This window comes from Cynocephalus volans, chromosome 1 (assembly GCF_027409185.1).
Source record: "Cynocephalus volans isolate mCynVol1 chromosome 1, mCynVol1.pri, whole genome shotgun sequence".
Taxonomy (NCBI): Eukaryota; Metazoa; Chordata; class Mammalia; order Dermoptera; family Cynocephalidae; genus Cynocephalus; species Cynocephalus volans.
Window position 1 is genome coordinate 300,687,233 of NC_084460.1, and position 25,470 is coordinate 300,712,702.

The 25,470-nt window shown below is 50.5% G+C and overlaps 1 protein-coding gene across 11 annotated transcripts in view; it reads right to left on the minus strand.

The window, feature by feature from the left end:
* The window catches only part of HDAC4 (histone deacetylase 4), a 308,256-nt gene that overhangs the window by 76,380 nt on the left and 206,406 nt on the right, over positions 1 to 25,470 (minus strand). For all 11 annotated transcript variants that reach the window (XM_063099194.1, XM_063099201.1, XM_063099228.1 and 8 more), the window contains 3 exons: positions 20,577 to 20,698; positions 7,369 to 7,500; positions 4,213 to 4,325 (listed from right to left, as the gene is read on the minus strand). In XM_063099194.1, coding sequence (XP_062955264.1) covers positions 4,213 to 4,325; positions 7,369 to 7,500; positions 20,577 to 20,698 — 367 coding nt within the window. The remainder of the gene's footprint in view (positions 1 to 4,212; positions 4,326 to 7,368; positions 7,501 to 20,576; positions 20,699 to 25,470) is intronic.

Below are 25,470 nucleotides of genomic sequence, written 5' to 3' on the forward strand. Positions count from 1 at the left end.
CATTATCTTGTTTGCTTTTATTCCATTTGCTTACTCGCCGTGAAGCTATCAGAAGAAAAGCTAGGATCATGTATTTAAAAATATACTTTTGGAGTTGGGAATGTCTTTCCATACATGAAATCAAAGACTGAAACCAAAGAGGAAATTATCGATTAAAAAAAAAAAATCTCCTATGAAAGGCAGCTACGGTGACGATATTGGTGAGGTACAGGACAGACAAAGGTCAACAGATAAAGAACAAAATAAATAAATAAAATAAGATAAAGTCAACAAGCAGCAGTGCGGAAAGCTTGCAGAGAAGACTAACGACAGAAGAGGAACTCACATTAAAGGGGATAAACTCATGAAAAAATACTCAATATTATGGGTAATCTAAAAACATATTTACGCATCATAAAAACTCATCAAATCGGCAGGTTTCTTTTTAAGTGGTAACGCCATCTTGGTCCAGAGAAACACACTGCTGCGTGGATTATACACTGGCGTACTCTTTCTGCAGGATAATTTGGCAACGGGTGTGGAAAGCCTGAAAAGCTAATCTAACCTTTGACCCTGAAATGCCACTCTTGTGATATAATGCTAGTAAGTAATGCTAAGCCTTCTCCAACAATGCATGGTGTTAAATAAATGCATGTCCATCACACACCACGACACTTCTGAGCCTGGACCTGTGTTTATGATATATTGTTATGTTAGAAGAAGAAGTTATGGAATCATGTACTTTTTAAAAAGGGCTGAGAACAGTTGAGCATAAGCCAAGAGTAAGGATTAGAAGGACAGTAAAGGTTCAGCAGTAGCTGCCTTGGAGGACGTCCACGCTACTTAACATATTTTGCTTGTATAATGAACATGCTCTGCAAGAGAGAACAATCTTTTATTCATCACTATATCCCCTACACAGCCTGCACCCGATAGATGCACGGTGAACGCATGAGCAAGTGAAGAGCAGCATGGAGGGAAGTTGCCACGGTGACATTTGCCAGCAGGTCGGCAGGCAGAAACCTGCGTGATGGAAAGCGGCAGTGTCAATGAACGAATGTGTAAGCTGATTTTCTCCTGGTTCTCACGGTGGAGTATATAATTAAGGATGAGAAATATTTTGAGTGCTTTAAAATTTCATTTCCAAGGAAAAAAAGGAATGAACTGAAAGTTATTACAAGTTACTGTAAACAGTGGTCTGTAGTACTGGCTGGAGAACTTGCCTCTCCATTTGCTTGGAGGATGCGTGGTTGCTGTTTTACGGCTCATGCGCAAATACCCTGTGCCTTCAGAATGCCTCAGGTAGCTTAGCTAGCTATCTTTTGCATGGTGTCCTACTTTGGTGCCATCTGGAAACACGCACACCTTACAAACTCTCATTCTCATGCCATAAGTGCACAAGAGAAAGAAACAGCTTTCTTCGTAGAGGAGGAAACTTCGTGTTTCTTGTCCCAGAGAAGATGCCTCATGTCCCTTTAGATTTGCTCACATATAAACTTCATAACGATGATTAAAGGGCTACTGCAAAAAGCACTTTTCCCAAACAAAAATTTTTTTGCCAAGAGTAAAAGAAGTACCAGCAAGTTCTGCTTTAGGGAAAATACTTGAGATGGCCGAGAAAGCACGACTCTACTGTATTATAATAATTTGGGGCAAAATAAGCAGACACGCTAATGTTATTCAAAGTTATAATTTCCTTTACAACCATAGCTTTAAAAAAAAAAGATGTCTGGTAAGGGAATCTGAACCCTTGATTTGGTGCTGTCAGCACCAAGCTCTCCCAAGTAAGCTAAACGGCCATCACCATATAGGGATCTGAACCCATGGCCTTGGTGTTATCAGCACCACACTCTCCCAAGTGAGCCACGGGCTGGCCCTCCATGTTTGTTTTTATACCTAATTTATTTTTAGATATAAAGCAGCCTTCTGAGAATTATGTGGTCCTATTGATCTGAGCATGTGAGAAGACACGCATGGGGCATTGGGGCATCTGCCATCTTTGGGCAGAGCCCTTCAGAAAGGTGCAGGGGGAAGGAAATGCTCTGAGCACCTGGAGGGCGTCTCTCCGGCTCCCAGAGCCCTATGTCCTCCCCTGTGATGGGGGGTGTGTGGGGAGGCTGAGCTTCTCTGGGTCCAGAGGCCTTCAACATATAGTGTTTCCATGGAGCCCCAGGTAAACAGGAAAAGGAGGTGCAGAGAGCCTGGCTGGGGGGCTACTCCTGCCATGTCTCCCTCATCCGTAGAAGCCCTGCTGCTGGGCAGGCTTGCTGCTGCTGGACCACACGAGAATGACAGCCAGCCCTTAGCCATGACGCATGGACGTTCTCAGGGAGTTGTCCAAATCTGATGCTATTTGAGATCCACCAAGGATATCTGAATGTAATCAAATATTCAAAGACTACCTCTGTTTATTATAATGAGTATCTGACGTGAAACATGAACGACTGCACTTTTTATATTTGTGACTCTTTTCGTCTGTTCTGTTAATTTACAGTAGCTTAGTTTATGTATCACGTAATTCGTAAAAAATTAACACATAACTTAGACTGGAACCCTGTAGATCTACCCAAATAAAGCATCATTACAACATTAACTATTAGGTACATAATTGCCCATATTACATAAAAATAAGTATCTATGACCAGGATCAACAAGATGTAACTAGCAATAAGATCACAGGGCAGGAAGTAATTTCTAGGTTGCATGCTAATGCTAATTATAGGTAGACCTCTGCTATGACCTCAATCTTACAGACAAGGATTATTAAAACTTTTAATAATCTAAATAAGTACGTAAATTGGTAGGTTGAAAAAGACAGGTAATAAAAGATGTATAAAGTAAAAGGAATACAAGAAAACGGGAATTAAGCAACCCAGAGGCAGTAGTGTAAAATCCACTGAGAATTCCTAGTTTCTGAAAATCTTTTTATATATAAAGGGTCTAGAAATTTGAAAGAAAGATGCTAAGTGCTTGTGGCTGTGTATCCCAACTAAGATTTGTCAACCCTTTGCAGGGGCAGGATTCATTTCTAAATATTTAAGAAGGAAAGTAAATAATTATATTTCATAAATTATAGCCCTCTAAGTTAGAAAGAACTCAAAAGAACCTCCCTCTCAAGAGAACGCTGCTACACGAAGCAGATGGCACTTCTGGCTCAATTCATCAGAAGCCTCATGCTGCAGTGGCCCTGCCCCACGTGGTCACCCGCCCAGGCCCGTGGCGTGGCTCAGTGAGCACACACACCTCTCTCGTCCTCCCCGTGTCCTGGCTAGCGCTGCCTCTCCTGCCAGCGGGCGAGCTGTGCAGAAGCAGGCCCTGGGCTGCCCGCCTGGCTCTCTGTTCCTGGGGCCCGACACATGTGGATAAGGGGGGAGCGAAGAAAGGAGGGAATGGGTGCATGGAATGTAGGTCCTGGTAACTACTGCCTCTGAAAGTCACCCTGACCCAGGTCTGGCCAGGGGCGTGACCCCCAGCCAGCCTTGGTGCCCCTCTACCTTCCTCTCCGCTAAGCTCCTGTCTTTGACATTATTCCCGCCAAGTGATTCCAGAGCCCTCTCTGACCCCATTCTAGTTTGCCAATGTCCCTCCCAGACCGCAGAACCCCTCAGGGTCTAGCGGAGGCAGGGGGTGAGGGGTGCCAAGCCCTGTGGTCTGAGACTCCTGGTTCTGGTGACGCCTGGAAAAGCTCCCCCCCTCCAGCTTTGTCTACCCCGGCAGTGCCGACACTGGTGACGCTCTAGTCTTCCTTGACGCATGGTTTGTTGATCATTTTAATTTGTGTATTTTTCAATACACAACAAATATTTAATTCTCACTCAGCAACTACTATGTGGCCGCCATCTCCCAGCCACCTGGTGGAGTGCTGATGACCACGGCGCGCAGGCAGCAGGGGTCCAGTATGCCCAGGGCGCCAACTCGTGTGACTGTGTGCTGTGATGCCACCCGGTGAAACACGCTCTGGGAGAGGCCAGGAGGAAAGACTGGGTTTGTGGCTGTTCGCTGACATACCTGGAACCACAGCATTCACAGGGGAAGGAGACGTCTGCAATGAGTGGGAGGGACACAATCCACAATGGTGCCCTTCTCAGGAAGACGCACGTGCCTGCTTCCCTCACCCCAAACTGGAAAGTCAGAAGTGAAGGTCAAGTACAAAGCGGAGTCACTTCAAGCAAATCAAGCCATTTGAACCTGACTCGGTGCAGGACAACAGAAACAGCCACGCCTGGCACTGACCTCGGCCGGGATGCTGGGGACGGCGGGCGCGATCCCGTTCTCCGTGCTGACGTTCCCAGAGCTGTTGTTGGGCGAGCTGGGCCCGGAGCCTGGGGCACTGCTGCATGAGGAGTCTGTGGAGGTGGAGAAGCACCTGCCGTGAGTGTTACTCTGTGCAGAGGGAAGGGCACATGCTTCCTGTGGCCCTAACTGCCTTTGCCTTCTGTGATTTCTGTGGCTAGCTTGCTGACCGGCAGAAATCCCAAAAAGAACGAACATGACTGCAGTTCCCAGCAGGGACAGTGCAACCTGCTCGCTAGTCTTCGTTTTTGCCACTGACCTCCCAGTGAGTTCTGCAAAGCTGCAGATGCCCCACTTTAGTCTTTCAGGATCCTCACATCATCAATTTCATACCTCTTTTTAATTTTAAGATGATTTGAAACACCACAAAGATAAGCCCTTAAACACTTATTATTCTCACAAGAGAAGGCCAAGAAACACAGAAGCCAAATGACTTTGAACAGTGAAAGGTCAAATTTACTGTGCTTACCAAAAAAAGCTTAGTTCAAAACAGAGCAACCTACCATTAGTGTTCACTTCGAACTAAATCTCAATTTTCTCACATAATATCAAACATCCAGGGGAAAATATAGCTAGCGGCTTCTGTAATTTATCAGTGTTATTTGAAAACACACACCAAGATATTCTTAATGTACCTTAAACATCGAAGTGGCTTGACCATGGTTAAAGGGACCAGGCTCCGCTCAGGTTAGGCAAGGAATTACTGTACGCTCAGCCAGAGCTCCTTTCCACGGCTCAAGGAGCCACTATCACTACTTTATGCACACACACACTATGGGAAGCCTGAGTGTGTCTGGCTTTTTATGTTTGGTTTAATGGCATTTACACATTGGCATCAGCAGAATAAAACTTTCCAAAGACAACACAGTGTGACCTATTTGCCTTGATTGCTCTAGGGGTCTACCATTCAGCAATAACTCTGAACATGTAGAGCCTTGCCTTGATTCTAGACTTGCAGAGCACACGCTGGTCAAGGAGAAATGGCAGGGTGGGGACCCTGAAGGGGAGGTTAGGGACATTTCCCCTAAGCAGGTCACCTGAGCTAGGTGTGCTGGGCGAGGAGGTGGGACAGGCTCCAGCAAAGCCTCTCCCAGGCCCTGCTAGCCACCTCCTCCCACAGCCCACGCACATGCAGGTGCTCACTCACAAGTCATGTGCTACCCAAGCCTGCTGGAGGCTGGTGACGATAGAGCCGACTCTGAAAACTGGCTCCAGACGTAACCCTGAGTAACAGCAAGGAGGATGGAGGGGTGGGAGCAGGTACCCCACAGCTCTCCCGACCTGGCAGACCACGTTCCAACACCTCTGCTTTTGTTGTCCCTCACTAACCCTACAGGAAGGTGCCATCATCAGCCTCACTGCACAGAAGAGGATACTGAGGCACAGGACACACTCTCTTGACTGAGCTGCCCACCCAGAAACACCCCAGGCTCATCCCCCACCCTAACAGCAGGTGTTTACACCTCCCAAGGTCAAACTGCTGCGTTCACTCAAGAGCTGCCTGGAGTTCAACAAAGCACGGGGTCAGCTCACGCATCCCCAGGGGCTGAGAATGAACACAACACCTGGTCCCCTCCCCGGCTCCCTCCCTGCCCTCTGCCCTGTCCCCTTGTCCTCTCCCCCTGTCACTCCCAGCAAACACCAGCCAGAGCCTGGCTCTGCTCTCTGGTGAAGCCCGCTTCCTTGCACTTCATTAACTGCAAGCTGCTGAGAATGCCACCTGGGCTGAGCAGGTGTTTACAGTTCACTCAGGAAAACAGATCTGCTTTCTCCACGCCCCCCCCAGCTCTCCCGTGCTGCCGGCCAGCGTGTCTCGAGCAAAAAAACCCCTCTCCCTCCCATGCCTCCCAGTGGTGTTACCAAACACTGCCATGTGCACACATGAGAAGTGAGGACAACTTTTGGGGGCAATAAAAATATACGTATCTGGCTTTTTATCCACTTTTAACTCACTGATGTTAATATTTTTCATTCCACTTCCAGGACTCCAGTCTGAGGAGATACATATAAATGCATGACCACGGTATTACTCACATTGGCAAAATGAAGACACATCAGAGTTGCCGGAAAATGATAGTGACTGACATCAAGTGAGAAAAGAATAGAAGAGCAACCTGGCAGGTGTGCTCCCTGGGGTCGAGTGCATGCTGGGAGCGGCGGTGCTCCCTGGGTGGGGAGGGTGCCCTGTGTGAAGGTGCTCCCTGGCTGGGGGGTCCTCCATGGAGGTGCTTCTGGGTGAGGTGCCGTGTGTGGGGGTGCTCCCTGCATGAAGGTGCTCCCTGGGTGAGGTGTTGTACATGGGGAGTGCTCCTGGTTGAGGTGCCCTGCGTTGGGGGTGCTTCCTACATGAAGGTGCTCCCTGAATGAAGATGCTCCCTGGGTGAGGTGCCGTGCATGGGGGGGTGCTCCCTTGGTTACGTGCCATGTGTGGGGGTGCTCCCTGCATGAAGGTGCTCCCTGGGTGAGGTGCCCTGTGTCGGCAGTACTCCCTGCGTGAGGTGCCCTGCACGGGGGGGGGGGGGTGCTCCCTGGGGAGGGTGCCCTCAAGAGGGGCCGTGCCCCCTCAGGAAGGGCTCTGCCTGGCCTGCGTCCTTCTTCATGTCCACCACTAGATGGGGCCGACAGCATGACACTCACTAAGGTAGAGCTGAAACAGTTCAGCTCCTTGCTGTCTTTCCAGTGCTCAGCTGTGGAGACCCTGGTAGGGAAGAGGTTAGCACCCTGCAACAGACCAGACATGTTAAACAGGCAGCAGGGCGGAGTCAATTGTGAACCCCATGCCCAGCCAATCTTTGACTTAAAATTCCTTGTACACATCGCCCATGATGCCAGTCCAGATCACTATCCTATACCTGGGCCTGATTAAAACCAACTTTGAGAAAGGCTGGGAGCAGGGACTTGGCCAGAGACATCTAAGTCACTGACTCTGGTTCGTGGGCCTGGTACTTCCTGCGCTACAGCAAAAAGACCATGCTGGGGTTCAACAGTGTCAGGCAGAGATGCAGGTTTTCAGAGGTGCCAGAGGGAAACCAAGGGCAGCAAGGAAAGCCTCACAGAGAGGACGGCAGGGGCAGGGTGCCTCCTGGGCTGACATACCTGTGACATCCAATGGGCGCTTTTTTAGAGCAGTAACCACTGGCCCATCCTTCCTGCGTAACAGGGGGCTGCTCCGCCTCTCCGCTACTTTCTGCTTTAGCCTGGACCGTAATTTCAGGTTGGGTTCAGAAGCTGCATAAAAAGGAGATTTCATTACAATCGGGCAGACACAACTGGGTTCAAGGTTTTCTTGTTGGCAGTTTAAAAATACGCACATGGGGTGAATATTTTCTTAACATTGACACGCTGTTCCAGGGGAGAATAAAGGAAGTGTTCACAAGGCCCATGGGAGAGCATTTTCAGTCCATTCATCAGTCCCAAATGGTGAATACAGCATAGCTGATGCTTTGGTTAAAACTCTGTGGACACAGGGTTACACACGTACTGGTGGCGTCGTAACGAAATACTGCTGTTACTGAGTTTTACCAGTGGATGGGAAACAAGGCTTATGGTGACTTATTGGGCATGGCAGGAAAATGCTGAGGTGTGACAGTCACTTAATGGTGATGTCTCTTAAATAACGTTCTCCTAAATAACTCACCCATGTTGGTATAGCTGTGTCACCCTAAAATCTGAGGAAAACTGACAAACGGTGATCGTTTCAGGGCTTTGACTCATGAAGATTATTGACTTCTAAACTACACACTTGCTTGTTCACCTGCAGACTGCGCCTGTCTAACAGTCCAGAAGCAAATGCACAGCAGCTCCCAGCAGTCTCTGGTAAGGGCTAGCTTGGCCCCTAGAGCAGGGGGGTGCCACCCCACCCACCCTGATGAGAGGGCCGGTGCTCAGAGCAGGAAGGTGCCACCCCAACCCCCCTTGATGAGGGGGTGGCCCCCAGAGCAGGGGGGCGCCACCCCAGCCACCCTGATGAGAGGGCCAGTGCTCAGCCCCTGCACGCAGGTGCACCTGTGTCCCTCAGCTCTCCCTGACCACAGGGCGTGGCGTTTCAGCTTGGTTTGCTTCTTGTAAACAAGTTCATGTGGACAGAACCATTTGCAAACCTGCAACTTTAAGCCCACAGTGGCTCCCAACTGCTCACCACATGCGGCCCAGGCCACTCCCAGGCCCACCGAGTCACCACCTCTGGGGCGGGGCACCCTTTGGGAAGCTCCGCATTGTAGTGTGCAGCACCCTTGGGAAGAGGCACAGGAACCTGCCTCTCTACCAGGGAGAGGCCATCGGCTTCCAGAGTCCAGGATGGTGAAACAGTGGGACAAATGCCACTGTGGAGACAGCTTTTGAGTCCTGAGATTTACTTGACTACTGTCAAGCTTCCACCACTTGTAGACGTGTACACCAGTGAGATTCTACCTCTCTCTCTTTTTAATCAGCACTCCTGCTGTTCTTCATCTTTCTAGAGCAGGAAGTTACTGCTTACCATACAATTTGAGCAAAATTGCACAATCTTCCCTGCAGTCAGAGCTAAGATCAGCATGGGTTGGGAGGATCAGGCCACGTGCGTGTCCACAATTTGGGGACCTGCTCCAGTCTGAAGGCGGCCATGAGGCAAAGGTCCTGGGAGGAGGGGAGGAGCAACCCACCTAAACTGGCTTCCCAGAAACATCGAAGGTGTGTTTTAAGAAGATCCTCAGCCTGCTCTGGAGGGCATTAACACAGGGAGCAATGACTTCCTGCTGTGTGCATTTGTGTTTAAACAGCGGCCATTTCACCGTGGGACTTAGATTTTGGCAGATGAAAAGGATTCAGTGACAAAACAGCCTTCTCCATGGCTATAGTAGAGGACCCAGTTCTGTTTCCTAATGCATATCATTTACACGTTCCCCTTCCATTTACGTTGTTTCTTCCCATTATTTAAAAAACACCAAAACAAAACAAGCCAAGCCAAAAAAGCCACCTGATTACCACGCAAGAAAACAGTCCCGCTACCACCCAGACCTCATGGGCAAGCCTGGGCACAGAAACCTTGTGCTGTGGGAGAAGCAGCCTCTGAGATTTGGGCCGTGTGCGCCTACACAATGGAACATGGCAGTGCCTGGCCCTGAAGGGGAGGGGATCCCCTCTGGGTGGCTGCCCTGATGCCATAAAGCAGGACCAGGTGGCATCAGGATATAGTGTGTGACAGGGTCACTCTGGGCCAGCTATGGACTGGCTGTGCTACTGCAGACAGTGCCCGACCTCCTCCAGGACTGCAGGTATCAAGAGGACCAGAGGTCATTCCACAGGCAAAGCTCTGACCAGGGAATCGGCTGAGAGGCAGATCCTGCCCCTCCTGCGTCCCCCACCCAGGACAGCAGACTCCACAGGAGAGGCCCCTGCACCCTGTGATCCACCTGCTCTCCAGACCCTGCCCCCTCCACAGCAGCTCCTCCTGTGATTCGGCCTCTGTTCCCCACCCTGTCCCCTCCACAGCCACCATCTTTCCTCCTCGCAGTGTTTCGCCAGCTGAAGTTATTTTGTTCCCGCACCTACTCACCGCTCTCCCTCCACCCCCCAAGCTGCAGGCTGCCCTGATTCCAGGTGAGCACACGGCTGCTCTTGGAAAGGAGGCCCCTCCTCCCGCCTGCAACGCAGACTGGGCAGGACTCACTGCCTCTCCCTGCACTGCCCCATCCTGGAGGGCCCACACGAAGATGGAAATGAGGACCCCAGGAGAGTGACACCAGAACTCTAAACCACAGGGGACCTGTCAGAGCCAGCCCTGCCTGCAGGCTGGCTGGAGCCGACAGCAGGCCCTGTAACAACACACTGGCAGGGCCAGGGGACAGGACGGCATGGGCCCAGGACCCCCCTTGTCCCTGTGGGGCTCTTCAGGACACTGACTCCCCCACAGAATCTACCAGGTAAGCAGTGCTGCTGACACAGGCTGGGGAGAGGGCCCAAGCAGCAGCACAAGGACCGGGGAAAGGAGGCAACCCTGATCCATGTGGCACATAGATGGGCTTCCATGGGGAGGACAGAGAAGCCAGGGAACAGAAGGCACACCTGAAAAAGTGTCCCACTGCCTCTGTCTTCACAGGGGCCCCGCAGCAGGCTGCGCTGGGGAGGGCGTCAGACGCAGCTGGCCCACTCCTCACCTCCCCGTGTTCCTCTCTGGAAAAGGCCTGCTCTGATCATTCGAAGTCTGGCTATCTCACATGGTGAAATGAGTTAACTTCACAGCAAAGACACAGCGACCTACAGTTTCAGCTGTTCAAACACACATTTCTTGAAGCTTGCGGAATGCTCGTAACTATAGTTATTCTGCCAGGTAGCCAAAGCTCAGGATGCGGCTGAGTCTCTGGCTGGCGAGGTAAGAGCAGACATACAGCCACGCCTGCACAGGCTCACTGGAGTGCTGCTCCATGCCTCGAGGCCTGTCAAAGCTCATTTCAGCTCCCAGCGCTCCCAGGCACAGGAGCTGCATTTCACATCTGATAGCAGGGCTGCAGGTAAGCTGACAAAACCAAAGCATTCAGCAGGTGGCATCCAGAAGAGAAGCTCAGAGCAGGTGAAAGCTAAGGGGCAGAGGGATGCTAAACTTATTCATAAGCAGAGGATCTGCTCCTCATGGGGAACAGGTGGCAGTCGGGGATGTTTCTCCTTAAAGCAATTAAGTAAATTACAAAGTAAGGCAGATAAACCATTCTAATGTCAACCTTAAAATCCTACACCATCCCCAGCACCTGCCTCTGTCCTTCTGCAGGAAGCAATTCCAATCAAGACATGGGCCGTTCTTCACAAACTCGCACATCCTGTGCACCATCTCATGAGTGGGTTTACTTCTTCCCTGAGAATTAGTCATGGAGTAAAGCGACATCAGAGTTGGGCTCCTTTCACTGTCAACAGTTGGGTTCAAAGAGGACCCATAAGTGCACTTCGCACGAGTGCGAAGGGCGATTTCTCCCGAAGCAACGCTGCTTTGGGGCTGACACCACATCCAGTCACCAGGGAGGAAAGGAGCCACTGATTTATCAACAAAGAATGCTCAAACCCCGTCATGGCAAAAGGTGTGCAGACAGCGCTAGAGAGGAGGATGCGCACGCTTATGGCTGTTCTTTCCTGAAAACCCAAAGTGACAGTGAAGGACATTTTAAAGAATATAAAGCCATGAGGACAAAAATAAAAGTGTTGAAAAGAGGGGTTGAAGAAAAAATTGAGAATTTTCAAATGGGAGAATAAAAGGATAAAGATGGAAAATGGGAGCAAAAAGGTCCAATGTCTAATAGATAAAAACAGAGAATAGAGTTAACAGAGGGGGAACTGCTCACAGAGTAAGACACACTCCTGCCCCCGAAGCCGGTGCCAGGAGGCTCACATGGCCAGGGCCTTGGAGGCCACAGACCCTCGCCGGGTGCATCCTGTCCTGCTTTAGCTCTGGACAAAGGATCAGGCTTGAGAGTGACTTCGAATCATGCCACAGCCACATTGAGGGATGACCTAAAAGATGATGACCTAAAAACCCCATAGGAAAGGAACTTCCGCGCCCAACCGAATTATCAACCATGTGTGCGCCAGAATGGAGGTTTACCAGCACACATGGACCCGAAACTCCCACTGCACACGCGACTTCTCAGAGAGCTAGGATGAGCACCACCCAGAGGGCGGAGGAGAGCATGTACAAAGGACCACGTGGAAGCAGGGAAGAGGCCCAGGGAGAGCAGGCCACCTCCCAGGCGTGAGCAGGACCATCAGACTGCCCGCTGTGTGGAGAAGAGCCTCGTGGGTCTGCTGAGACGTGGGCCTGGATTAATAACTGGCAAAGGGGAATGAAGCAAATGAAAAACAAAAGATCAGCTTCAGGAAAAGGAGAAGTTGTACAAGAAAAGAGATGCCACCTAGGTGCACCCTGTGGTTTTGCTGTGGATAGGACGCATGTTGTCACAACACAGCAGGCAGGGCAGAGCGAGGAATGGCTGTTTTCCTGTCGTACACACTGTGGAGCTCTGTGATATTTGTACACTTATTTACTTTGGTAAAAATAAAAAGGTAATTCTAGAAAGAAATGACGGACTGGAATGTGATTTTTGTAACACATACAACAGACACAGGATTGACAGTAACACATAAAGAGTGCCCACAAAGCAATAAGAAGACCCCCAACAGAAAAATGGACATGAGTTGTCACTAAACACCGTCCATCCAACAACATTCATGCACCCTCCCCATAATCCAGCACGGCTTCAGACACTTAGCACAGTAACAGGCAAAGATGACAGGGTATGGCCAGGACTGCTCAGCCTTTAGCTGCACAGCCCCGGGGGCACCAGCTGCCCTGGGCGCCATGCTGATGGTGCCCAGGGCACGGTTGCGGGAGCTCTGCCACACAGCACCCTTGTCCCTGCTGCACATCACCTGGGCTCTAGCAGGGAAGACAGGATAAAACACAAAGATACCCAATCTTTACTAACAGTGCCCGAACTGCTTGTTAAAACATCAAAGGACCCACCAAACTGGACAGAATGAATTGTGACTTCATCCTGCTAGTAAAGGGGTGGGGATAATGGACTCCCTAAACTGCTGGTGGAGGTACAATTTGCTCAGCAGTTTAGATACACATACTCCTTGAACTGACAGCTAGTTCCATTTTTAGGAATCTATCCTACAGAAATACTAGCACAGGGAGCAAAAGTACCCATATTTGTTGGTAAAATAAAAACTAGAAAACAGTTACAACTTATATCTACGCATTGGAGCACTATAAAAAAAAAAGGGGGTGGGTCTTTATCCACTCAAATGGAATGATGTCCACAATTTAATAGTGACTGAAACATAAAGTTACAGGATAAAATGCAAGGCAGGTATTTTTGTTACCAGAGACAACAATGTATACATGTCACACACACACACACACACACACACACACACACACACCCCTACACACAGGCAAAGAACAACATCTGGAAAGATACACACCAAACTAATAGTAGCTAATTCCGGGAAGTAAGATTCAGCGCGTGTGTTTCGTTTGTTTTAACTTACTATGAGAGGCCTCTATGCAATGCTTGTGGATGGTGTGTTTTCCTGCTCAATCCTCTCAGTAGCATATTTCGATTGGCCTCAATATCAGTGTACTTTTACCACTGAATAGTGAAAAAACGTGTATTTGAAAAAAAATTAGTTCAAGACCTCACTGGGAACTTTTCACATTAGAGAGAGCCTGAGTCTGACATCAGCTGAAGGTGTAATGCAGAAGAGTGTGTGGACCGCTGCCCTTGACACAGAAGCTGCCCAATATTGAAGCACTCACCATCTCTCTCAGTTTGTTTGGAGAAGCACAACCAAGCCTCTTTTAAACCCTTCTGAACACACTCATACCCTTATTTAAAGAACACAGTTGATGGCGGACACAGCCCAGCACAAAAGCCCCTGAATCCCGAGGGAGGCTTGGCTGGTGGGCTCTGCCCGGGCACCACAGATGTTAGCTCTCTTGTTATCGGCTCAACAGTGGCTCAAGAAAGGACAGATGCCACTGGACTTGGCCAAGCACCAGCCAAAGGGCCACTTGTCACTCTGCACCTAACAAAAAGAAAGCATGCCTTTGTGTGAAATCATGGGGAGTGAGGGTGTGGTCCACAAACTGCACTAAGGGGACAGAGCGGCGACAGGCACCGGCTGTGCGTGAAGCACAGAGTGCCTCCCAGATGCAGAGGCAGGACATGCACCTTGCTGCTCACCAGCCCCTCTACAAGCGGATGGCAAATAAACCACTCATGCTGTTGCTCAGCTCACAGGCAAGCAGGGAAAACGTCATTTGCCTACTGATACGCTGTGTCTAGACTGATGAAAGACCATGCAACTTGGTTCAGGGCGGGCTGCTCGCCCCACTGCCCCTCTCTGGCAGACATTTTTTGGGGTGGGGTGGTGCTGGGACATAGGCTACAGAATGGGACCCTGGTGTCTGGAAGCCAGTGCAAACTGCTCAGGGCTTCTGTGGAGTTTCTAGAGGGGGCTTCGATTTGCTTTACTGTGGACTGGGGCAAACACAGAGGTGCCCTTCAGATGCCCAGGCTGTTGATCTTGCTTGCTCCTTCCCTGGCCCACCCCCAGGGCCACGCTGATGTCCACTTGGCTCAGGACCAGGCTGGTCATGCTCCTCCCCACTAGGCGGGAGGCCACAGAGCAGCACAGCCTGCTCCATGCCTGCTGCACCAGCACAGGGCCTGCACACGGGACGCTCTTTATACATGCTCACTAAATAAATATTGCAACAGAAATAGGTGCTAAAGCACACTGCTGCCCGGCCAGTGCACAAGTGGAACAGAAAACCTCAACTACATACCTGTGGTTAAGGACAGAAAATGGGATTTGACGAGCCCGGATCCCAATTTACCACTGTGTGATCCAGCAGGTCATCAGCCTTCGTTTCCACCTCTGTAAAATGGAACTCCCGACATGAGCACGAAGGACCCCTGCAAGCGTCAAGGGGTTCATGGCATACCCGCACCCATGAGCCCTCCACAAGTGGTAAATCTGTGCCTCGGGGTCTTGAAGCACCTCAGGGGCAATCACTGCATGCTACTGTTTTAGAAATCCACTGAGAGGTTTTCAGACTGATTTAGGAAAAGGAGTGATTTTCTATAACCCCCACTCCCTTCAATGGCAATGTGGGTTATATGTAGACAAGACAGACTGATTCACGCGTGCCTGGAGCACAGGGCCTAACAGGAAGCAGAGTCAGGGCACCTGGCTTCATTTTACCTCATGGCCTTACTGGCAGCTGTGTCGCTGGCCCCCAAGGAAACCAGTAGTAGCCTTCCTGCCCTGGGCAGGGGTGCCAAGTCTCCCTTCTCCTCCTGAGCAATGTGGCCTTGACCTGTAGCCCACTCTGACCCTGCCCTCTCCACAGCAGCTGCAGAGCACAGCAGCAGAGCCAGCACCTGCTGAACCACCGGGACGTCAGCAGTGCTACCCTCGCATCTCACAGACTGGCAGATGCAGTGCTCAGGACACCCATGAAGTGAGGGCCAGGCTGGCTGCAGGGATTGCATGCTTCCCCACCAAGAGGGTCACCTTGCCCAATGGAGAAGCCCGTTGTGTATGTGCTTTTAAGCAATTGGGGGCTCTGTCCAGGGGCAGCAGTGAACTTGGCTGATGGGTGTCAGGAGGCACAGCGTGAGGAGGGCGGGGCTGCATGGGCACATCTCGGAGGAAGAGCTGTCTGCAGAAGCAATTCTGGGGAAGCCCATCACTTTTGGCTGACCACCCAGGTCAGTATAAGGCCTCAGGAGCTCTGCTCCCAGAGCCAGCCCAGCCCTGCCACTAGCTTGGGAATTCTGAACGAGGCCGGGGTTACCAACTTCTCACTGAGCATCAGCCTTGGGATTTGCTAACTTCAAGCAAGTTGCAAGTGCAATCTCTGTTTAGTGACACGGCCACGCATCAGCCCACCCGATGACATGCTGGGGAGGGTATTCGCTGATAAGACGATGTCTCAGCAACCATTCAGGATACTGGAGAAGGGAGGTCCACGCAGGTGGACAATTTTCAGTGCCAAGGCCCAAGAAGTTGCCAACTGGATGGGAAAAGGACTGTGCTGGCAAGACAACAGTTGTTTTGTGGTGTTTTGGCCTCACTTCATTAGTCGGAAGTCACATAAGAGGAAAATTTAGGAGTCTATAAAAAAAATCCATGGCAGCTGATATCGTTAAGAAGATCAAGATAAAGATGCTCTGGGAGAAAAATAAAATCCTTACATATCTTCAAAATGACAAAGCTCACTTTGCTTTCGAAAGTGGAGAAGTATCTGTTCTTCAGTATGAATATGGAATTGAATGTTTTGTTTAAATGAAGTTCTGGTTAAGCCATTTGATATCCAGCAAGCTGCAGGAAGGATCCAGTCAACGGGTGCACATACCAGTGATGCAAGCAAATCCCTGGTATGTCTTATCCTCTGTGACTACATATAAATATATACATTTAGCATCTTTAGAGAGGCTTCAGAAACCCAAAGTTTGGGTAGTCCTTGAGGCTGCCCAGGAACAGTGGGAAGGGATGGGCTCCACCTCACCTGGGACCCCAGGCCCAATGATGGTGGGAGGTGGAGGCCTCTGAAATGAAGATACCCCTGCTATCAATCTCCCGGGAAAGGGGGATCTCTAACAGGAAGTCAGAGCTGGGCCTTGGGCCAAGGATTCTGACTCTGGAGCTCAGATTTAGAAGAGTCTATCTAGTTCTGAGCTCCTGGGGGGTGGTGCTCAGGTGGTGACGGCAAGCCAGAAGCTAAGAGATGAGCCCTGAAAACCTGCAGAGCAGGACATGCCTTGCTGGCCAGACATTTGGCTACAAATGTTGGTGTTTATTTTCATGTGGTCTTTCCCTAAGTGGAGTTGAGTGGTTCCTGCCTGTTCCCAGCTGAGTTGTGGGCACTGGAGGAAGGAGCTGAGGGATGCTAAAGCTGGCAGAAAAGGTCATTGGGTGGGGAAAGGATCAGGAGAGTCCTAGCAGCTTAGGAAAACAGGAACAGAGGCCTACCCTGATAGGGTCCTACTCCAAGTACTCTGCAAACATCAACTCACTGACTTCTCAGAACAGCCCCAGGAGAGGGCTGGTTTACAGGTACATTGTACAGATGGCAAAACTGAGGCGTAGAGAGGTTCAAGAGCTTCCCCCAGGGCCGGCCCGTAGCTCACTCGGGAGAGTGCGGTACTGATAACACCAAGAGCTTCCCCCAAATCACAGGGTATAAGTAAAGGAGCTGGGCAGGCTCCACAGGCTGGGGCAACCTCCATTCCCTGAATATCAAAAGCTCACAACATGAGTTGTGACTTTTTTTTCACGAGGGAAGTAAGACACTTGAGCCAGTACAGACGTGAACTATCATCCACAGAGCACACGAGAGGCTGTACAGAAAATGCAGTATTGAAGAAACTAGCAAGAGTGGCTGAGTGCATGTTCACATATCACATAACCAGCCTCTAAAGGTTGAGAGATGGTTAAATCATGCACAAGGTCACTATAAATTAGTGTAAAGTCAAAATGGGTCATTATTTAAGTGTATATCACAATCATTAATTCATTCAAGGTACTTCATAACTAAAATTTCATTTAATGAAGTCTTTTGCATTACAGAAATGCACACATTTCTTACAGAAATGCATGGATGTAAATCACTTGGAATTAGCAACGTCAAGCGTTTGAGAGTAGATTTGTCCAGGGCGACACAGGGCACCTAGCTACACACCATTCTCTTAAGTGGTTTAAACATTTTCTCTGAAACCCTTACATTATTAATGTGCTAGTGATGCCTTTTTAAAAAATTGATGATGCAATCAAATCTTAATTAAGTTCTTCTGGAGCACTGTGTATTCTAAATAACACTTCTCAAAGTGAGAGAAGACAATTCTCTCTCCAGCTTTCTGGAAGCAGGGGCTGGGGTGGTACTGTATCACAAGGTCAAGAGCAAAACACAAGGTGTTGGAGATTCTGTTTCCAATGGTGCCCAGAGAAGCACAACACAGCACAGGAAGCCGATGGTGCAGAGCGGGGCAGAGACTGCAGGCCACGCTGCTCTGATGGACAGTGGAGGGCAGGACAAGTCAGTTTCCTGTCTCCCATCTTCAGTCTTCTACAAACCTTTGCTGCAGGTCATTCCAGCTGGGTTCTGTTCCTTAGAACAGGAGGCCGATCCCTAGGCAGTGCTGACTTTGTTCGTTTGGGAGAGGGGGAGGAACCAGAGCCAGCAGTCCCCAACCACCTCCACCCCTGATGTTCCATCACGGATGGAGGGTGCGTGAAGCCACTAGGGTGGGGCTTTAGGGCCAGATGGGACAGGTGGTGTGCACTGTCATTTCCTGGGTACCTCCGTGAGGAGGAGTCAAATGGGGTGTTTTCGCACATTCTTGTGCAGGGGCCAATCTCCCCGCTTGGTGGCCAGGTTGTCACCTCCACTTGCTCCTGCAGGCACTGTGCTGGAGCTGTGGGTCTCACAGTTCACAGCCACGATGAGAGGAAACTGCCTGCTGGGTGCGAGCCTGGGTCCTCCCACCAAGTCCCCATGGCTGTGAGGATGTGGGTATGGTTATACCTACTTTACCGATGAGAAAACTGGGGCCAGGAGTTCAGGAAGTTGTCACAGGGCACACAGAGCTATGAGATGAGCGAGCAAAGGTCAGCCCGAAGTGGTTGGACTGCGAAGTCCATGACCTCCCACCCTCCCTGCTCCACGGCCAGGGTTCTCGGGGCAGGCACGTTCTCTGCCTCCTCATCCCTGCGTCTCTCTCCTAGCACAAGGCCCCTCACTCTCTGTGGACTCTGGTTTTGTTGACTGACCGTGATTAACAAGAGCAACTGTCCTCAGAAAGGGGACATGGAGGGCAATTTACGAGAATCGGCCCACAGATTTGTCCCGTCCTTCTGGAAAAAATACTGACATCTGAACCAGTTCTTTCTGTTGAGATTTTGGACTCTTTCTAGGTGAAACCCAAGACCATTCTCAGTAAACTGAAGAGTGGGAACGACATGCTGAGACCATTTAGACAGAAAAGGACAGCAGCTACACACTCACTTTTACCAATAAAGGGTTTATGGTCGAAATTAAAACCTGCCCACATTTGCAGGATCCTTGTGCCTCCAAGTCCGACAGGCTCTGCCAAACCCCTAACGTCCCAGTCCTAGCCAAGCACCAGGGAGCCCGCTGTCGTGATAAGGCCCACCCCACCAGGGAACAGCCGGCCTGACACGCCCACCGCACCCCACGCACCTCCAATTCTCGTCGACTCTTACTTCAGCTGAGCTAAATTGCCCCTCCTTTCCACTCCCAACTCTTGATTCCAGTTTTGCCCCCTAGTGCACTGCAAATCCTCTCCGGGACACAGCTCTGCTTACTGAGAGATGCTGCAGAGGTCTGCCCCATGTCTTCTGTCCCTAGGGTGGGGCAGCAGATCAGCCTCCACACTCCCTACAGCGCCTCAGTGCTTAGTGAAGATGCTGTCGTGGATTCACTGCTTTAATGTACTTCCGCCCGGACAGAGAAAAACCTTTAGATGACACAGAATTTGTCTACAGTAAGAAAAACCTGCACCCTTCAGACCTCATTTCTCAGAGCCATCCTGATGGAGTTTGGATGTGTTGTCCCCTCCAAAACTCATGTGGAAATTTGATTCCCAATGTGGCAGTGCTGGAAACTGACTGAGTCATGGGGGCGGATCCCTCATGAATGGATTAATGCTCTCCCTGGGGGCGGGGGGATCAATGAGTGAGTTTTCATTAATGAGAGCTGGTTGTTTAAAAGACCCTGCCATCTCCCCACCTTCTCTCTTGCTTCCTTTAGCCATATGATCTGCTTGTACCTACCGGCTACGGCTGCCTGCCACTTTCCACCATGAATAGAAGCAGCCTGAGGCCTGTGCCAGATGCAGCTGTCCCAGAATCAATCGTAAGCCAAATAAACCTCTGTACTTTATAAATTCCCAGTCTCAGGTATTTCTGTTATAGCAACACAAATGGACTAAAACACACCCCATTAAGGAGGGCGCCTCGGAATTTCCCACCCTACCCTGCCCAGCAGCCTCTGCAGCTCAGGTCCTTGCCTCCTTTGGGGCAGAGCCTCCGGGAGGCACCCTCCTCTCCAGCCCTGCCCCTCCTGCCCACAATGCACTGTCCGCAGCCTCCCTGATCCTACCCAAAAGCCACTGCCCCACTTAAACCATCACCCTGAAAAAGTCCAAAGACATCTTGGCTCTCATCACACACTGACCTAGGTACCCCCTTTTTGCTTCCAGAATGGTCCAGGCACCCTGCTGTGTCTACATGCCTGTCTCCATCTGGTTTATAAAGAACTGTCGCATGTCACTGTGGGCCCACCTGGGATGTCCCCTGAAGGACACAAGGAATTTCTGATGAAGATTTCCCTCCTATTCTGGGACCCCTGACAGCCTCCACTGCCTGGCACCGCCCAGAGCTGGCACTGAGGCCACACACTCCCTCACTTGCTGAAAGAACGTGACACACTCAGCAGGAGCTGCTTTATCCCTGTCACCACTGAGGGGACGATTTGGAGTATAGCAAAGTACAGCACGCCACCAAGAGAAAACTAAACTTCGCGTATTTTAAAAATGCATTTGAGTTTTAAAAAGTAGGTGTACATCATGAGGTTCATTTCTTTCAGTACGAATCATAAGTGAATCCTTTGGGATATCTTTTCAAGATGATGCTCTAATAAAAAAGCAAATATTTCTAAAATCCGCAGATGACTCCTTCTCTGTGTGTGTGGACATGGGGGTGGGGGCTGGTGCGAACCCTCCCCCCCCAGCACCCTGGGAACTGACCTGTCTTCCTCAGGGGGAAGTCATCTTTGGTGTCGTACATTCCCAGGACCGGGTGGTTGTAGGACGCCGACACCCCGCTCTGGGGCGGAGAGCTCTGGTCAAGGGAGCTGTGCTGCGTTTTCCTGGAGAAGGGCAGAGACAGGCAGTTTAGCCAGTTAGGGCACCACCCCGCGCACACCCAAGCCAGCTACAGTCCTCACAATGGCCCTGCCTTTGAACTTCAGCCCCACCTCAGCTGCCAGCCACCTAGACATACTCGCCTGTTCCCGGGGGGCAGGTGAAATTAAACAAAACAAACCCTGGACAAGTGAGCGAGCCAGTGGAGCCACGTCCTACCCCACATGTTGCTGTGTGCATGGGCGGTGGGGATGGCAGCACCTCTGGCTGCTGGTCCTGGTGGCCCCTTCTCTACCCGGTCCAACTCTTCTTCGATGACCCCACACTGGTCTGTCCTCTGATGACCAAGGTCACCATCAGCCACACAGAGAGCCTGTCCTCAGGGTGTGGGGCAGAGGAAGACAGGTGGGCTACAGGTTTGAGAGATCACAGGTGAGGGCTGCAGGCAGCCAAGATGGGGCGGGAATGTTAGAACAAGCACTGGTGAGTCTGGGGCTCTCTGCCTCCCTGAGAACAGCAGCCCATAGGGACGTCCCTTCAGCAGAAAACACCCATGCTCATCTGTGCCTCCACCAGAACAGAAATCACCCTAGTCATTTCCCTTGCATGGGGGGCACAGGTAGGCTGCAACCAACACCCTATGGCCCGCGAGCTGATCTGTGACAGCCAAGGATTTGATCTTATAGACAGCCAGGCACTGCTCAGACTCCTTAAAATGGCTGGACGGTGCAGGCTGCTGGAGGGTGAGCAGGGGAGGGGCAGGGGGGAGGCGCTCCATGGAGGATGGGGGATGCTGGCCGCCACCTGGGATGACCATCAGCAAACCTTTCCGCATGGCACTGCCAGCTGAGTCTTGCTCAAAACGCTGAAAGCTTAATAAATTCTGTGAGTCTTGAAAGTGTGTAATCTGCTTAATGACTAGAAACAAATTTGCCCACTTACTTATTTGGAATTTGTTAGATTGTTTGAATACACAGCACCCACATCCATGCACCTGCAGCTATGTATTTGAATTAAGAACTGGAGCTGTTCAATGTGTGCAGGTGTATATTTAAATATTTGAGAGCACACCAGAGCAAAGAATGAGCTGAAAGTATCACACAGACAAATCCGACTGGTCCACAGGGTGGGAAAACAAAGCCATTTCAGGCCACACCCTGCCCCAGTCCCGCCAGAAGCACAAATGTCCTGAGGACACTGGCTTGTGCGGCCAGGGCTGGGGACATGCACACCCGCACCTGCACTGGCTGCATCCCAGCCAGAGCCCTCCTCTTCCCTCTGCTTCTACCAGGACAACCCTGGGCCTCAGCTGGCCCATTCTCTCACCCTCTCATGAGAAAGCCTGAGTGCAACATTACCTTTCTACCAAATCGCACTATCAGATCGCATCCTATGCCGAACGTGCTCTTGGCTGACTCCAAACTTCTTCACTGCCAAATTATAATCTGGACCTTTCTGCACTTCCTTTCTACTTTCTAAGAAACCTGAAATGACCTGCGCATGCAGCATGTGAGAAAACAAGATAACTACGTATATAATAAGTAACTTAAATATCACAACTTAACTAAATATAACAGTTTGTGCTATTATACATTAATAGTAGGGATTGTTTACAGTTAAGTCAGAAGTTGCAAAAGCTAACTTCCTTTAAGATCTAATAGACATTCTCTTACTGTTTTGATCTCTTGAGATGCTGTCAGTATTAAAATCCTCACCTTTGTGTCAACCCCTCAAACAAGCTAAAACAGGAGGCCCCCGCATGGAACTCCGCCCTGACCACTGGCCTGATGCCTCAGCAGAGTCTGTGTCCTCTGAGAGCCCCCAAGCTGCAGCTGGACCGGCCCAGTCCCTCAAACGGATCCAGAGACTTCAAGAGCAACCTCGTACTGTGCACAGCCTCACTCTGTGCATCCACAGCAGCTTCCCCAAACTGCACACCTTGGAGGGGACCCCTCCCCCTGTGCACTGCCTCCTCCAGATGCCAGGAAAGGGAGGTCGCTCCAGGGAGATGCAGGCCAGTTCTGGACACACCACACCCAGGGCCTGAGCGCCATGCCCCAGTCAAGAGGGACCGGAAGGGTGAGCCAGGACAAAACCCTATCCGTGGCTGTGCTCACACCCACACTCCCCACTCACACCCTCCACTCATACACTCACACCCACACCCCACACCCAGTCACACCTATACCAACACTCATCCACATCCTTGCACACTCAACCCCCCCATGTTATTCTCACACAATTCACACACACCCCTGCACACAGAGTAACCTGTGCTCACACCAGCCACGCCCTCACGCCCCCACGCCCTCACGCCCCCGAGGGCAGGAGCTGCCAGGCTGCTCCTTCTCTTCATTTTCTCAGCTGTTCTTTACCAGCCTGGGGACGAGGACACAGCAGCCAGCAGCTGTGCTAAGACCGACCCAGACTCTTTATCTAAAGGCAGTCCTTGTGTACTAAGATGGAAAATAAATACCTCTTTGTTTTCTTTCTAAACATTACCTTGATTGTAGGATAAAGCTTCACACAAATCCAGCCACTTAAATTCTATCAACAATTGGCCTTTCCCATGACATCAGATTTACACCTCTGAGGTCAAATAAATAAAACTCTTCATTGTGTACATTAGCACAGCCCAGCAGACATATGATGAGCTACATGTGAAATTTTAAATTTTGTAGTAGCCACATTAAAATGAAAAGAAATAGGTGAAATTAACTTCCATATTCTATTTAACCCAATACCAAAAATATTCTCATTTCATCATGTAATCAATATAAAATTGACTAATACTTTATCTCACGCTGAGCGTCTGAAGTTCTGTGTTTTGTGTTTACCGCATGTCTCAATTTGGACCAGCCTCATTCAAGGGCTCAGTGGCCACGTGTGGCTTGTGGCAGCCAGAGGGGACAGCATGGTCTTATACCGTGACTGTGTGGTGGAAAGCTGTGACACGCACACACACTCCTGCAATCGCCGCTGTGAGGGCATGACACAGTCCTGTCTCCGCCACAGCTGCCAGGCCCTGGCTGCCCTCTCTAGTCCCCTGGCCCCTGATCTGCTTCCTCTCACTGTGGAGTTTTGCACTCTTTGAACTTCATGTCCATGGGGCTGCCAGGGACAAGCTCTCTGTGTGGCCCTCTGCCTAAGTACAGTGTGTCTGGAGTCACTCAGGTTGCTATAGGCATCAGTGGTCCGCTCCTGTTGTGGCTGAGTGGTATTCTAGTGCCTGTAGCTACCCAGAGTGTTTAACTGTCTCTGCTGGTGGGCACTTGGGCTGTTTCCATTTTTTGGAGATCATGAACACCGGAACACAGCCTTTGTGTGGACACGCTCTCACTTATCTTGGGTAAACACCTAGAAGGAGCAAAGCTGGGTCACAGGGTAGGGGACCTTTACCTTCATGAGAAACCGCCAAACTGTTTCCCAAAGTGATCAAGCCACTTACATTCCCACTGGCAGCTGTGGAAGCCCGGGCACTCCACGCCTCCCGACGCCCGGCCTGACTTTAGCAGCCCCTCCCAGTGGGTGTGCACATCCTTGATGACCAGAGGTGCTGAGCACCTTTTTATATGCTTCCTGGCCATTTGTACACCTTATTGTGTGAGCAACCTGTTCAAGTCTTTTGCCTGTGTGTTTCCAGTGGGCTGCTTATCTTTTGATTATTGAGTTGCAGGAGCCCTTTGTATGTTGTGGATACAAGTGGTGTGTCAGGCACATGCATGTGAACGCTTCCTTCCAGCCTGAGGCCTGCCTTTTCATTTTCTTAATGATACCTTATAAAGAGCAGAAGCTTTGCATTTTGATGAAGTCTGAGGTTTCTAGTCATACTTGGTGATTCTGGTGTCCTCGAAATCTTTGCCTCCCCTCTGCAAGGTTGTAAAAGTTTCTCCTTGTTTTCTTCTAGATGTTTCGTTGGTTTAGTTTTTTTTTTATGCTCATGTCTATGGCATTTGAGCTAACCACTGGGTATAGTGTGAAGCTGGAGTCAAGGTTCAATTCTTTCCCATAAAGACCCAGTTTCCTCACATTTTTGCCATCGAGCAGTACGTGAACATGAGGGTTCACCATGCGAGGTTTGATTTAGGGCCCTAACATGACAAAAGAAGAAAGCCCAGTGAAAGTAAACCTGTGCCCTGCTTGACTTCCCCTCCAGCCTCCGAGAAGAGGGCTCCCTGCTCCACTCAACCCAGGGCCACCAGGCCACATCCAGGTCAGACACCCCAGGCACTCCCCTGTCTCTCCTCTCCCCCAGAAGCCCCTCCCCTACTTTCAACCTCTCAGCATGTTCCTCAGTGCCCTGCTGCTGACCAAGACCACCCCTTCCCTTCAGGTATCCAGGGCTGGAGGTGGCCCCATTTCCCTAGCCCACTGGCTCCATCCTCCCCCCTCCCCCACAAGCCCCTCACCATGGCCTGGATGCCAGCCAGCCCCTTCCCTCCGTCCCACCTCCCATCCATCCCCAGAGGACCTGGCACGGCTGCCGTGTCTTCCTCTAGGCCACTGCGGCCGTCCCCCAAGACCTCTGACATGGTCGGTTCAACCCCTGCTCCACCCCAAATTTGTGTGTCACTGGTTGAATGACATAAATACTATAAGCATCCTCTGCTGTGAGCATAGCTTAGGCATCCCTGCAACGTGTAGTACCCACGAAGAGCTGAAGCAGGTGAAAAGCTTCTTATAAGAATGAAATGTCTCTTAGATTATATTATGATAACTGAGGTCATCTGTGGAAATAAATGGGGTCATTCCAACAGGATTTGGTGGTGTTTTAGTA